At 47.4% G+C, this 15,067-nt stretch overlaps 1 protein-coding gene across 2 annotated transcripts; it reads left to right on the forward strand.

Moving 5' to 3' along the window:
- The first annotated feature begins 642 nt into the window (after positions 1 to 642).
- TMEM171 (transmembrane protein 171) lies at positions 643 to 11,982 on the forward strand. Of its 2 annotated transcripts, none has more exons than XM_010363500.2 (4): positions 643 to 1,079; positions 3,685 to 4,391; positions 8,610 to 8,751; positions 11,705 to 11,977. In XM_010363500.2, the coding sequence occupies exons 1-4, from the start codon at positions 1,006 to 1,008 to the stop codon at positions 11,892 to 11,894; spliced, it is 1,113 nt and encodes a 370-aa protein (XP_010361802.1). In that variant the 5' UTR covers positions 643 to 1,005; the 3' UTR covers positions 11,895 to 11,977. The 2 variants fall into 2 exon arrangements, with proteins under 2 accessions (XP_010361802.1, XP_010361794.1); XM_010363492.2 differs by having other exon boundaries at positions 648 to 1,079; positions 11,702 to 11,982.
- The last annotated feature ends 3,085 nt before the right edge of the window (positions 11,983 to 15,067 follow it).

Here is a 15,067-nt window from a genome sequence, read left to right on the forward strand (position 1 = left end):
AACTAGCACACTTGGATCCGTATCACGTGTCATGGGGCTGATTACAAATAGCACAGCGATTGGCAAACTCATCCCCAAACTCCTGGTTCAAGGGCAGGGAAAGTGACCAGTTTAATTCCGGCAGATCATTAGTGGTAGAGAACCAGGAAGGGGGTTCTATGGCAAAGGAGGGCTGTGTGCAGACGTGTGGGTGCGGAAAGGTCAGAGCTAGTCCGGCGCGGCGCTTGCCGCGCGTCTCGGCCTCAATATCCGAGCCAGGACCTCAGGCCTGAATGGCTGGGTGTGGAGTGCCCTTGTCTCACATTCTGTAGAGCGCACGTCGTTTCAGTGACCCGGTGGCTCCACATCCTGTTCGATGGGGAGCTCGCAGCGAGGCGCTTCCCCCTGTAACCCCACTCCAGGTCTCCGGAGTAGCAGGAGGGCCACAGGGCTGCTGTGTGTAGTCGCCCCGGACCTCGCGGTGGCCAAGGCCACGGCGGCCGGGGCAGGGTACCCTGTTCTGCCTGGGCCGCGACCAAGAGGGAGGCGGTGGGGGGAGGGGGGCAGGCACTTCTTCCGCGACCCCTACGCAGCCGCTCTCTCGCGCCCCTCCGGAACTGGGCCTCAGGCCTCGAGAGGGATCGGGCCTCTGCGGGCGGGGCGTGTAGTTCCGCCAGCCAGGGGGAGCACCTCAACTCGCCGGCCCCCGTCAGGCGTGCGGGCCAGGCAGCCGTGAAAGGTGCCCATTTCTCCCAGATTCCTCGAGCGCACAGCCACGGGCGCAGAGGCGGCCAAACCCGCCAGCCCTGGGTTCCGAAGCCGCCCCTGGCTCTCCATTCCCTCTCGGGCGCGCCCCGGGCCCCCGGTGGCGGCCAGCTCCCACCGGTAGCTCCTGCCCTGCCCTGCCCTCCCCGGGCCGCCGCGCCCGCGCGGCACCGCCTCTTTCTCTAAATACGCCCGGGCCCGCCCTCCGCACCAGGACGCACCGGGGGTAGGGTGCTGGGCGACCGGCGCAGTCGAGGCCGCATGCGGAGGCGGACGCCGCGCCCAGCCAGTGCCCACAGCAGCGCGGTCAGCGGGGACGCCGGACCCAGCCTCAGGTAAGCGGCCCCGGCCCGCGCGCCTGCGCCGGAGGCGGCGGGTCGGGCGCTGAGCTGTGCGGCCAGGCTGGGCGCGAGGAGCCGCGGCAGCGCGGAGGCGCTGGGTATCCAAGCCCAACCTGCGCCCCTGCGAGCCCCTCGGGCTGTTGGTTGCTCTCGGGCTCCTTAAAAGCCTCAAACCTATTTCACGCAGAAGGCATTTGCCCCTGGTTTCGTTCCTCAGACTCACCAGAGCTTTGGACGTGGAGAGCTGCTGTGAATTTTGCAAATGTCTTTTGGAAAACCAATAGGAATGTTGGGGAGGGGAGTTTGATTTTGGGGAGGTTAAGTGTAGGGTGATGTTTGGAAAAGGTTTCATTGCGAGTGAGTGTGGGTGTCTTTGTATCCGTTTGTGAGTGCATCTGTCGGGGAAGGAGAGAGACTGAGACTACTGCCACACTATTTTGGATCAGAGCACCTCAGCCAGGTGCTCAGTCCACAAGTCCACGGACAAGAAACTACAGATTCAGTTTCGGGCTTCTGTTTACTGGTGTTTGGGAATTTGCCTTAAGACAGTTGAAGCCTTGTGACTTGCTGCAAAGTTGACTATACTGGGAATAAATGAATTCCTGAGAGGACTTTGCAGCCGAGAATCACCCTTCTCTTCCTTGTCTCTGAAACCGCGGAAGAGATTGCATGATTCAGGAAAAAATTAAAAACAAACAAACAAACAAACAAAACCAGTATATGTAGATTTCAGGACTCTCCATCGTTACATTCCACTGGGAGTTTTGGAATGTACTCCCTGTAGGATAAGTGAGGACTACTGTATACTCAATATGAAATTCTTATTCACTGCAGGATGTTACTGACTTTATAAAAAATGGGAACATTAAAAAAATTAATTAGTGCAATGCTTTCTTTGTCTCAGCTTAACTGCATCTGTATATCAAGTTTTCCCAAGTTTGAAATGAAAGCTTTTTTCCCTCCTCTATTTCCTTTTTTTTCCCAACTTCCTTCTGATTCTATCGTACTTTTTCCTGGAAAAGTTTTTCCTGGTGTAAGATTACCTGCTTGCTTTCTTTACCTAAACTGACCTTCCTTCAATGTGATTTTGGTTTGTCAAGATCATCTTGGGCTTAGGGCCTCAGTCTTGAGTTCCTTCATGTGACCATGGGTGTGAGAAGCACAAAATATTTTAAAAGTTTTCTTTCCTTGGGCAGGTGAAAATAGTCTTCACGATTTTGGATTGTCTTTGCAAATTCAGGACCTGACTTATGGGGTCCTGGTAAAAGATCCCATTCATTGGAGTAAAATAAGATAACGAGATAATTAAGTCAGCTGTGTGTAAGCTAGACAACTCTTTAACAACTACTTGGTATATTTAGTATATTAAACCCTTGAAGTATAGGGCTTGGGTGATTTTGTGGAAGGTGCTTTCTCACTTGATTCCACTTATGCTATTCTTTCATAGTCAAGTTCCCCCCCTCCACCCATTTTGTGCTTTATAACTGGCAATTTTATTGGCTGCTTGTTTTTTAAATGAGTCTCAACCTCTTTGTGGAAGTAGGTGACACCCATGGAGGAGGGTGAGTGAGAGGCCACACCTGCCTTTGGGTACCTGTCCACCCTGAAAATGGAGCTCCCCTTGACCTGCTGTGCCACACTTTCCAGGGTCATCCCAGACCCAAGCAACTGGGTCACCAGTCTGTGCTTGTTGAGAACCCAAGAACCATTTTTTTTTGGCAGGGTCTTGCTCTGTTGCCCAGGCTGGAGTGTAGTGGCGTGATCTCGGCTCACTGCAACCTCCAGCTCCCGGGCTCAATCTATCCTCCCACCTCAGCCTCCCAGGTAGCTGGGACCACAGGCACCATGCCTGACTAAATTTTGCATTTTTAGCAGAGATGGGGTTTTACTCTGTCACCTAGGCTGGTCTTGAACTCCTGAGCTCAAGCAATCTGCCTGCCTCTGCCTCCCAAAGTGCTGGGCTTACAGGTGCAAGCCACCGCGCCTGGCCTCAAGAACCACATTTTGATAGAATCAACTTAAAAGTCCACCAAACCCACTGTGTTCCTGAACAGCCTTCTTATTCTATTGAAACTGCTGAAATTGGGTCTTTTGTAGATGTAGCCTTAGAGTAAAACATGAAATGGAAGGCTGCCGTAGTCTAAAACAGGAAATGGAAAGTTAGTTACTGAACTGACTTGAAAGTGCTGAGAGCAGCTGTGATGAAAAGTGGGGCATTTGCAATCAGAAAGAATCCCTGTGGTTCTTCCCTCATTCACCAGTGTTTTTTTCCCCAGGGAAATGATTTTGTAAGACTCAGAAAATGAAACGCCACACCCAGTTTCTTTTGTTCTTTCATTTTTTAAAAAAGATACCCTTAGATGTGTAGTAATTGAATTTCCTCTGTTTTGAATATCTCATAAAATTACATATTTAGGAGTTTCTGAATACTAGTTTTTCTGACTCATAAACTAAGTCATTGTTCTACAGCTTATCAGTTGCATAAAGTTCTACCCCCAAGGCCTCATCCTGGTGTGATTTCAGAAATGGACAGCAAAAAACCAGGGTGGTTCCGGAACACCTGTGCCCACGTTAATTTGGTGTTTGGTTGTGTTTGCAGAGCTGCTGAAATCTTGGAGGGAAGAAAACACATCCCATCCTGCCTCCAGGAAGGGGCTCTCCTGGACATGTCTCCTGCAGCAGCTGCTGAGCCAGATGGGGACCAGCAGGACAGACACGTCAGCAAGCTCATCTTCTGCTTCTTTGTCTTTGGCGCCGTCTTGTTGTGTGTGGGAGTCCTGCTCTCCATCTTTGGGTTCCAGGCATGCCAATATAAACCCCTCCCAGACTGCCCCATGGTGCTCAAGGTGGCGGGGCCTGCGTGTGTCGTGGTTGGGCTTGGGGCTGTGATCCTGGCCCGCTCCCGGGCGCAACTTCAGCTCCGTGCAGGGCTGCAGAGAGGTCAGCAGATGGACCCCGACCGAGCCTTCATCTGTGGAGAGAGCCGCCAGTTTGCCCAGTGCCTTATCTTTGGGTTTCTCTTCTTGACAAGCGGCATGCTCATCAGCGTCCTGGGCATTTGGGTCCCTGGATGTGGCTCCGACTGGGCACGGGAACCGCTAAACGACACAGACACTGGCGACTCAAAGCCTCGGATGTGTGGGTTCCTTTCTCTGCAGATCATGGGGCCCTTGATTGTGCTTGTGGGATTGTGTTTCTTCGTGATTGCCCACATTAAGAAAAGAAACACGCTGAATGCTGGCCAGGATGCCTCTGAGAGAGAAGAGGGACAGATCCAGAGTATGGAGGCTGTCGAGGTCACTGTAGGTGGGTTGCTGTCATTAGCGTTCTTGCTTCTATCACAGTGGCTTTGCAGCAGGGTTTCACCAGCTGCTCTTGGTTCTCGTCTGGATTCTCTTTCTCACTTCTTCCATCTCTCACACATGTGTGTGCATACACGCGCACACCCCCATCATGTGTACATACACAATGCTGCTGCTGTGGGAAGCTCTGTAGGAACCTTGTATACATCATTTTCCCCCAGCAACTCTTTCCTACTTTGCAAAGCATTGGGATATTAAATTGACCTTGACTGAGGTCACAGAGCAAATTAAGAGGAAAGTGAGAAGAACTGTGAGGACAGCCTTGGAGCCTTCTGCCACCTTAGGGACTCACTAAGTGACCCTGTTACCCCTGTTATTCTCACACCAAAACCACATAGCATTTTAGTTGTGGGACACTTGGGTTCTCCTCCCAGGCTGTCACTAACTGGCTGTCCTTGTAAGTCCTTAACCTCTCCTGCCTTGGTTTATATCTCTGTAAAACGAGCAGTGCCTCTCTAAGATTCCTGCAGCACTAACATTCTAGGATTCTGGATCTGTCTGAGTCCAGCAGTCTTCAGGTGTTTTGAGGGGCCTCTGCACTGTCTCTGTGTTGTCCCTTTTTTGTGACATCATCCGTGGCTGCAGGGCTGAGGCAAAGCTTGGAAGCAGCAGGATGAACCAAGATGGACTATGACAGCACCTGTCATTTCTTTCTCCCATGGAATGCCTACAAGTTCCTTTTGGTCCCCGGGTTCTACAGAAGAGATGGAGTGCCATTTCCCGGAGCCTGCCCCCTCAGAACAGTGGCAGTAGCATTGGCCTCAGCTTCACACAACCAAGGAAAAACCCCATTGCTGCTCACTGGCAGATCACTTTTTTTCAGTCTCCTGCTTTTGAAGAGTGAAGTTGTGAAACCAATGACATTTAAAAGGCTAGGAAAAGAGGTCTGCAGAACAGAAAGCATGGAGGGGACAGAGAGGGAGTGTGACGAGTGAGATGCATGTCCTGTTTGGGGCTGTCTACTGGAAGTGGTGGAATTCACTGACCGCAGCCTGGAGGGGAGGAACTGGGTTGCTGGACTTGCTTGGCACCAGCCTTGGAGAGGAGGGGCAGATGGATCTGTAGCCATTCCTTGTGTAGAGCCAGGGTGGATGCTCCCAGCTTACTTATTAATATATTTATGCATTAATATATTTATGGTGACAACACAAATGTTAGTTATATATTCACAATAGCTAACACTTATATAGGGTCTGTTTTTGTGCCAAACACCCATTTAAGTGCTTTATCATGTGCTCTGAAAGGTCCCCCTATGTGAAATTCATTCACACCTACAGCAACCCAAGGAGGCAGATACTGTTAGTACCTCCATGTTACACAGGAAGAAAATGAGGTATGTAGATATCAAGTGAATTGCCTAAGGTCACACCCTAGCAAGTGGTAGAGCAAGGTTCCAACCCAAGTGTGTGGGCACACCCACAGAACAGCCCTTGCATGGCACCCTGCCCAGGGCACGTGAGTGTGATTCCATTCTTGGAAGTTATTACATGAAAAAGGGGCTCCCTTTAATTTGACAGACGTTCTCAGTGCTTTTGAGGAACACCATGGGGTGCAAGTAAATATGTTCATCCAACGCTGCTATGCTTCCATTTAGTTGGGAATGGTTCAAGGGGAGTTTTTGGGCCCAGCCTTCCACCTGGTGGCTAGAATCAGAGTGGAGGCAGGGTACAGAGCTGTGGTGCTGCTCCTGGTGTCCTTGTCGTGAAGTTGGCACCGCATGGTTTAAAATCTTTTCAACTTAACCCTTTAAATCCCCATCAAACATATGAAAATCTTGCATCCTAACTCCTCTCCTTTGATATTGTGGGATAGGGTTTACATTTGTTGAATCCGAGCAGCATGCTCTCTCTCCTTGTTGTGGGGACACTCAGTACTATCCTGGATACACAGCAGGTGTATGAGACAGCTCTCCCTGGAGGGGTGTGGCTGTTGTCCGCTCACAGAGGACATCAAGTTCTGAAAGATGCATGAAAGGGAACTCGCAGAGGAGAGGCCTCTTTCCAGGGAGAGCAGGTTGCAGGGTGTGGGCAGGCCGAGCTGCTGGGAAAAAGGGCTGGAGAGCCTTATGGAGCATTTCCTTGTGTGTTTTTGAGAGATGACTGGCCTGCCCTCAAGGCTTACTTCACAGGTTCTTTATTCTACAGTGTATAATGGAAGTGAACACAACCCTGATTCCTCTTAACCTACCAAGACCTTCTTAAAAAGTAAATGAGAATCCCAGAACAACTATTATGCTTTCTCACCTTTAGATTAGCGAAACGTATTTTAAACTCTCATTGCCTTCTCCTTGCAGAAGGAAGGGGAGAGAGAATTAATGCATTTTCTGAAGGGCTAAATTCCCTCTGGGAAATGATTGAGGCTGCTGTGGCTCATGAAGGGTAGAGAGTGGAGCCGGTGGCCAATTGCCTCTGTGCTGTTTCTTCATCATGTAAATCAGTGCCCTTGGCTGGTGTTGAGCTGAGAGAGTTGGCTCTGTGCTCCTCACTGTGTTCACTGCCAGATGCAAATCGGCCCATCTAGTCCTTCCTTCTACCTGTCCTGTGATGCAGGTACCACCCAGCCTGTAGCTGTGGCAGCTGAGGTCAAGGAGGTCACCTAGCTTGTTAAGGTTGGAACCCCCATCATTTTAAAGAATCCTATACCACCCTAAGCAAGTGTCAGACGTGCTAGGAGTGCGAACCACTCTCCTGCCTACAGGGAGTAAAGCCACATCTTCTTCCTTTTTTCTGAACTGTTATTGCTATTGCCAGCTTCTCAGAGGCTTTCGCCAGGCCCCCAGCAGTGGTGCTGCCACAGCTGTACACTGTTCTGGGCCAGTGGTGTGGTGCATTTTATATTGGAATCGGAATACAAAACTTGCATCTAGTCCCTAGTTTCTCCTTAAATCACGAGGATGTATTCTGGAGTGAACAGTAGCCACAGAAATGCAAAAACCAAACTTGTTTGGGTTCAACCTTCATCTGTATAGTTGGGTGAAATTTTGGTAAATAACAGTTAGGGACTGTAGTATAGCTTATTGTCATTTGCTCAGGGGCTGAAACTACATTTGAGCAACAAGGCACTTTAGCTAACAGCTAACTTGTGAATTAAGTTGTAGGCTGGAAACGAGAAAAGCTTTATCAGCAATAAACACCCCAGAGGAGGGAAGGGAGCTCGTTAGCAAACAATTCACAGAGAGGCTTGGGCTTAGACTTGCTACGAAATATAGACCCACTTTCATACCATAATGGTCAGCACTCTGGATTCTGAAATGTAGGCCTACTTTAAAAAACTTTGTGGTAAAACATATATATATATATATATATATCATACACAATTTAAACTGCTTTTTGTTTTGTTTTTTGTTTTGAGACAGAATCTCACTCTGTTGTCCAGGCTGGAGTACAGTGATGTGATCCTGGCTCACCACAACCTCTGCTTCCTGGGTTCAAGCAGCCTCCCAAGTAGCTGGGATTACAGGCGCCTCTCACCACGCCTCCGCCTCCCAGAGTGCTGGGATTACAGGCGTGGGCCATCATGCCTGGCTTTTTTTTTTCCTTTCTTTAAAGACAGGGTCTTGCTCTGTCACCCAGGCTGGAGTGCAGTGGTACAAACATGGTTCACTGCAGCCTAGAACTCCTGGGCTCAAGCAGTCCTCCTAGCTCAGCCTTCCCAGTAGCTGGGACTACAGGTGTTTACTCCCACATCTGTCTAATTTTTTTCTTTTAATTTTTTTGAGATGAGGTATCACTGTGTTGGCCAGGCTGGTCTCCAACTCCTGGGCTCAAACGATCCTTCCTCCTCAGCTTCCCAAAGTGCTGGGATTATAGGTGTGAGCCACTGCACATTTTTAAATGGTTTAGTGGCGTTGAATACAGTCACAATGTTGTTCAACCATCACCATCATCAATTTCCGGAACTCTTCCATTATCCCAAACAGAAACTCTGTACTCATCAAACAGCAATTCCCACTCCCCCACTCCCCAACCCCTCCTAGCTCCCGGTAACCTAGTCTACTTTTCTATCTTTATACATTTAATGGGCTCACTGTTAAATTCTGGAGTTAGCAGCAGGTGTATTGACCTTTTATATAGATGGGCCAAATATCTACTTAATTTTGCTTTTGCTAATTTGCTTCCATTTATTACCCACCTGTCTTCAACTAAATATTGTGTTTCCTTAGGTGACTCGGTAATAATATTTCCGCCCCCTCCACCACCTTACTTTCCTGAATCTTCAGCTTCTGCGGTCACTGAGAGTCCTGGGACTAACAGTCTGCTTCCGAATGAAAGCCCCCCTTCATATTACAGTATTTTCAACTATGGGTAAGAATTTCAATTTGAACTTTGAGAGAGGCCTGAATTCAGGCCACACTAGTATTAAGGCTGTGGTTCACCAGGAGGCATTCGAGTATTTTTTTTGCTGATGTTATGTCAGAATTCGTGTCTTGATATTAACAGTACCTTTCAGGAAACTTTGGGCAGCACATAAGTTAAAAATGATAAAGTGATCATGCTGGGTGAATACGAAGCCTACTCCAGGCATCTTTATGTGCTCCTAACAAGGGTGATACTTAAAATGTTTAACAACCCTTGCCGGGTGCGGTGGTTTACACCAGTAATCCTAGCACTTTGGGAGGCTGAGGTGAGTGGATCACTTGAGCTTAGGAGTTTGAGACCAGCCTGGCCAACATGGCAAAACCCCGACTCTACTAAAAATAGAAGAATGAGCCGGGGATGATGGCGGGCATCTGTAATCTTAGCTACTCGGGAGACTGAGGCATGAGGATCGATTGAACGCAAGAGGCAGAGGTTGCAGTGAGCCTGTTACCGCTGGAGGGTGTCCAGGTTGTTGGTGTTTTGAACAAAGAACTGGACAAAATGCAAAAACAAAGCAAGGAAAGAATGAAGCAACAAAAGCAAAAATCTATTGAAAATGGAAGTACACTCCACAGGGTGGGAGCAAGCCTGAACAGCTGCTCAAGGGCCCAGTTCCAGAATCTTCTTGGATCCAAATCCCCCCTAGAGGTTTCCCATTGGCAACTTGGTGTTCACCTCATGTAAATGAAGTAGTGGCCCACAATCAGTCTGATTGGTTGAAGAAAGCAGCCAATCAGAGGCTGAAGTGAGGTTACAAAGTTGCACTCCTATGCAAACTTTCAATTTCCCATCTGCCCAAAGGTGGGTGTTTGCAAAGGGAGTAGTCTTTGGTCCTTTCCTTACTTACCAGTGGAAAGTTAGGGTTTTCCTTTCAATTTAGTTCTAGGAAGTCAGTGTGAAACAGCCGTAGGTTCCCTGCCTCCAGACCCTATCCTTGTGCCCTGAGCCGAGATTGCGCCACTGCATTCCAGCCTGGGCAACAGAGTGAGACTCTGTCTCAGAAAAGAAAAAAAAAAAGAATGTTTGACGACCCACCAATCAGACTGAGTGCCAGGACTGGGCCAGGAGGCCCCTGCTATGCTAGGCTTCACTGCTTTCGATCATGGAGAGGTGTGAGGGTTCCAGGGGATCCCCAACAGTTACAGAAGGGCTTTAGTACTCTGATGGCTGTGCTTGGGTGACTGGCTAAAATCAGCCTAAGCCCTGATCCAACACAGCTGGACCTCTCCTTCAATATTCGCTCCTTCCCTGGGCCACAGAGAACATCAGGTCAACACCCACCCCACACAGAAGGCTCTGAGGCGGGCTCTAGTGGGACGGGCCAGAGGTGCCAGGAGCCTGGGGTAGGGGGTCCAGATGGAGAATGACACTGAGGAGGAGGCGGAGATGATGAGTTCCAGGGTGAGTGACAGGGAAGCTCAGAGGTCCCCAACTGAGAGGACGTGGGTGATGAGCTTGGTTTTGGTGGTGGGCGGCTGATGGTGGAGGCACAGTGAGATGAGGGCCTTGGAGGCAGATTGGGAGGAGCTGGGTTTTGGGAGAGAGAGGAGGTGGTGGAGACAGAGCTGCAGAGGTTGTTGGAGAACCAGGAGGGCAAAGAGTCAGGGACTAGTGGGAAACCCCCAGGAGTGGATTGTGCAGATCCCAGAAATGGTGTGCTCAGCGAGCAGGGCTGGAGAAGGCTCTGGTGGTACCTTTTAGAATGGGAAACTAGGGTGTAGGAAGAAAGAATTGCTTCAAATTGTCACCGGGTGAAGCAGGTAAGACAATGAGATATGTGCATTTTTGCACGCAGTGAGCAGCAGGGACAGAGAGACTGGTGCTCACTGCTGGGGATAGCATCACCTTACCTTGTCATTCGTGTTTAAGGAACTCCCTCTCCACCCTGCCCTGACGGAGCAGGCAGTGGGCCCTGGAGCAGGGGCCAGGGTGCTTTTCCTCTGGGGCCTGGAGGGAATGAAGTTGTGTAGAGATTCTTTTTCCACAGAAGTAGGGGCATAGGTTATCTGATGGGAGAGGGAAAGAGGTGGCTGACAAGGACAGAATTGGTTTTAGAGCTTCATATGGGGTCGTGATGGGGGGATCCAGGGAAGTGCATGTGGGAGCGGCCCTGCATGGAGGAAGGGCAAGCTAGGGCTGGACCTCTGTAGAATTCTCATCGTGAATGTTTGTGTTTTTTTTTCTTCTAATGATAAACTTCCCCAAACCCTAAAATCAATGTCTAGTAACTTAAACTATTACTGCTGCTACTATGATTTCTGTGTGCCAGGGTCTGGCTTTTCTTGCATTAGTTTATGTAATTCTCATATCCACTCTAGGAGAAAGGAACGTTATCATCCTCATTTCACAGATAAGGAAACTGAGGTTTAGCAATGTTAATTCACTTGCCCAAGATCACATAACTGGGAAGCAGCAGAGTAGATTCCAGTGCAGGTCGACTTTTGTTAGAGCCCACTCCATTAGCCAGTATGCCTTCCTGCCGTCCTTCAGGTTTGTGGCTTGATGTTTTAATTTTCCATATGCATAAGTTTGTCTGCCTTATGTTAGCTGTTCCAGAAGACAGAATAGCAGAGAACAGTGTATGTGTGTGTGTGTGTGTGTGTGTGCCTATGTTCTCCTTGGATGGTATCTGCAAATTTGTATTAAATGTCTTTTCAATGACAAGGGGAATGACAGCAGGAGTGAGACTGTCTTAATGTTACACACAGCTCTAGGAAAAGGAAGAGGTAAGAAATCAAAACAAATCTATGAAAAGCAGAGTGTGGGAGAAATTACTGCTCAGGTTCTTGCAAATACTCTTAAGTGCGTGTAATGAAACATTTGAAAAGAACCTAGTACTAAAGGGATGTCACTGTTTTCATTCCCTCCCCTTCATGTTCTCTCTCCTTCCCTTTAGCAGGACCTCAGCTTCAGAGGGTGTAGCCTCTGAGAGAGACTGTGAATCTATATATACCATTTCCAGGACGAATTCATCTTCTGAGGTCTCACATACTCCTCATCTTCCATCTGAATTGCCTCCTAGATATGAAGAAAAAGAAAATGCTGCAGCTACATTGTTGCCTCTGTCTTCTGAGCCTTCCCCACTGTAAACTATGGACTGCAGCTCAGTTTTATATGTAATGGATCACTATTTTATTAAATTTGATTTTTTTAATAAAAAAATACAATAGCATTGGCTATATTCTGACTTTCTTGCTATAGCATCAACAAGGGTAACCAACCTTCCAGGTTAGATTCCAGCCATTAGTGCTTCAGACCATGGAAAGGGGCAAAGTGCCCAGGGTCCAGGAACTGAACGTGCCCTCTTTGGATAGCATCTATTCATTTGTACTCAATGTCTTTTCAATGAAAAGGGAATGACAACAGGAGTAAGACTGTCTTAATTTATTCATTTGCACATTATACACTTGAACCTACAACCTGGGAGGGAGGTGAGATTATTTTTATTGGTGGATAAAGAAACAAAGGTTCAGAGAGTCTAATTAACTTCTTCAAGGTCACATAGCTTCTACATGATGGGCTTGGTTTTGAACCCAGCTAGCTGGTTTCTGAAAGGCTGGCTCACTACCCTGTGCTGTCAGAGGCCTACCAGCAGCAGTGGTTAATGTTTACCTTCGTCTGTTCTCTCTCCAGGGTTAGCTGCTTCTGAAACAGAGAAACAAGATTACTCCCTTCATTTCTTTGTTATTTCTTCTCTTCTTCCCTTTTCTCTTTCTCTCCCCTCCTCTTTTCTCCTCTTCTTACTCCCTTTTCTTTCCTTTTGAAAGAAGATGATTAGGGAGGCTTTATGCTGGGGCAGTCACAAGCATGTTGATATCCTGGAGTCTTTTTATAGTGAAATTTCTTGACAGGAAATTTATTGGGACACTTTGGCAACTAGATTCTCCTTAAGAGGCTCAGGAAGGATTTGCCTTTCTGTATGATGACATACTAGAACAAAACTCTCTGAACCACTGCTTTTTTATTCTTATAAGGATACTGCTAGCCAAAGCCTATTGTATAAGTTGGGTGTGTTAATATATATTTAATGCCAGATCTGAACCTTAAGAGATAATGACTAATAGTCTTTCTGTCTTTCTTTTCTTTCGTTTTCTTTTCTTTTCTTTTTTTGAGATGGAGTCTTGCTCTGTTGCCCAGGCTGGAGTGCAGTGGCGTGATCTTGGCTCACTGCAAGCTTCACCTCCCGGGTTCAAGCAATTCCCCTGCCTCAGCCTCCCGAGTAGCTGGGACTACAGGTGCCCATCACCACGCCGGGCTAATTTTTTGTATTTTTAGTAGAGACAGGGTTTCACCGTGTTAGCCAGGATGGTCTCGATCTCCTGACCTCGTGATCCGCCCGCCTCAGCCTCCCAAAGTGCTGAGATTACAGACATAAGCCACTGCGCCCGGCCGACTAATAGTATTTCTAACTGGAAAAAAACTGATTTTTAGAATATGAAATCTGTAGTAACAGCTTTTTTAGTAACAAAATTTAGTGTAGCAAAAATGTGAATTTTTTAATGTCTTTTACGCAAGCCATAATCTCACCCCAAATTGGTTTATTCCTGCATTTAAGTGCCTGAAAGCAGAGCAAAGGGGCATGCATGCTCCAACAGTTTGACTGAAGTAATGACTGATTTCATGTGAATCGCCACTGAGCTCAGTCAGCGTGGCAGTTGGTACCAGCAGTACTAATCTGTTTTTAAATTGGACATTTATTGGCTTGAACTGCTCTTAAAATTCTGCTATTTTTCCTCCTGAGAGGTTAATTATTCACATTTAAAAATTAGAACGAAACTTCCTTCTGCCGTTGTTTAAAATGCTCGAGCTCAAACTTCTAGGTAGAATTACTTTTAAGCATTCATGAGTCCTCATATTAATCAAGAAGCTTTTTAATGGTTCAGCGTTGGGTTTTGTAACTGGGTATTTTACATTTATATGCTATGCTAATAAACTTAAGCAAGGGATTTGCCAGGCTCAGGAATAAGTTTGATCTTCTGGTTATGGAATCTACTCCGGTTCCATCAGTCCTTCGCAGTATTCAGCAAACCTGAGACTGAAGCTGAAGTCTGCAAACCTCCCGGCTTTGAAAATGCTGAAAGTGTGAGGATGTTTATTGCGGGGCTGAAATCACATGCAGCAGAGCTGGGCCAAATCAGTTACCCCCAGCAACATGCGTTCTTTTCCTATCACGGTGCTGGCAGAGGATGACAGCTTCTGAAAACCCCCCTCGGTGGACTGTGACTTGTTTTTCTTAGGTTTGTTAGCTATTTTATTGAGGTAAAATTTGTATAATACAATGAACAGTGTATGTATGTATTTTGAGACTGGGTCTCACTGTGTTGCCCAGGCTGGAATACAGTGGTGCGATCACAGCTCACTGCAGCCTCTGACTCCGGGCTCAAGCCATCTTCCTACTTCAGCCGCCTGAGTAGCTGGGATTATAGGTGAGCACCACCACACCCAGCTAATTTTTAAAATTTTTCATAGGATGGGATTTTACTATATTACCGAGGCTGGTCTCCAACTCCCCAGGTTCAAGCAGTCCTCCCGCCTTGGCCTCCAAAAGTGTTGGGATTGTAGGTTATGGAAGTCCATTTCATTTCCATCAGTCCTTTGCCATATTCAGTGGGTGAGTCCTTGTGCCCAGCCTACAATTAACCATTTTAAAGTGAACAATTCCATGGCCTTTAATACATTCACAGTGTTATACAAACCACCACCTCTATCTAATTCCAAGCCACTTTCATTACCCTAAAATAAAACCCCACACACATTAAGCAGCCCCTCCTTCTCCTCCTCTGTGCCCCAGCTCCTGGAAAACACCAGTCTGCTTTCTGTCTGTATGGGTTTACCTATTCTGGATATTTCATATAAGTGGAATCATACAATATGTGACCTTTTGTGTCTGGCTTCTTTCACTTAGCATGTTTTCAAGGTTTATCCATGTTGTAACATACATCAGTACTTCGTTTGTATGGCCAAGTAATACTCCATTGTATGAATATACCACACTTTGTTTATCCATTCATCCATAGATGGACATCTGGGTTATGTCTACCTTTTGACTGTTATGAATGATGCTGCTATGAACATGCATGCGCAAGTATTTGTTGGAGTACCTGTTTTTAATTCTTTAGGGTATATACCTAGCAACGGAATTGCTGGATCCTATGTTAACTAAGTTTTGGAAGAACCACCACCCTGTTTTCCACCATTTTACATTTCTACCAGCAATGTGTGAGGGGTCTAATTTTCCCATTTTCTCACCAACACTTGTTTT

This window comes from Rhinopithecus roxellana, chromosome 3, assembly GCF_007565055.1.
Source record: "Rhinopithecus roxellana isolate Shanxi Qingling chromosome 3, ASM756505v1, whole genome shotgun sequence".
Lineage (NCBI taxonomy): Eukaryota > Metazoa > Chordata > Mammalia > Primates > Cercopithecidae > Rhinopithecus > Rhinopithecus roxellana.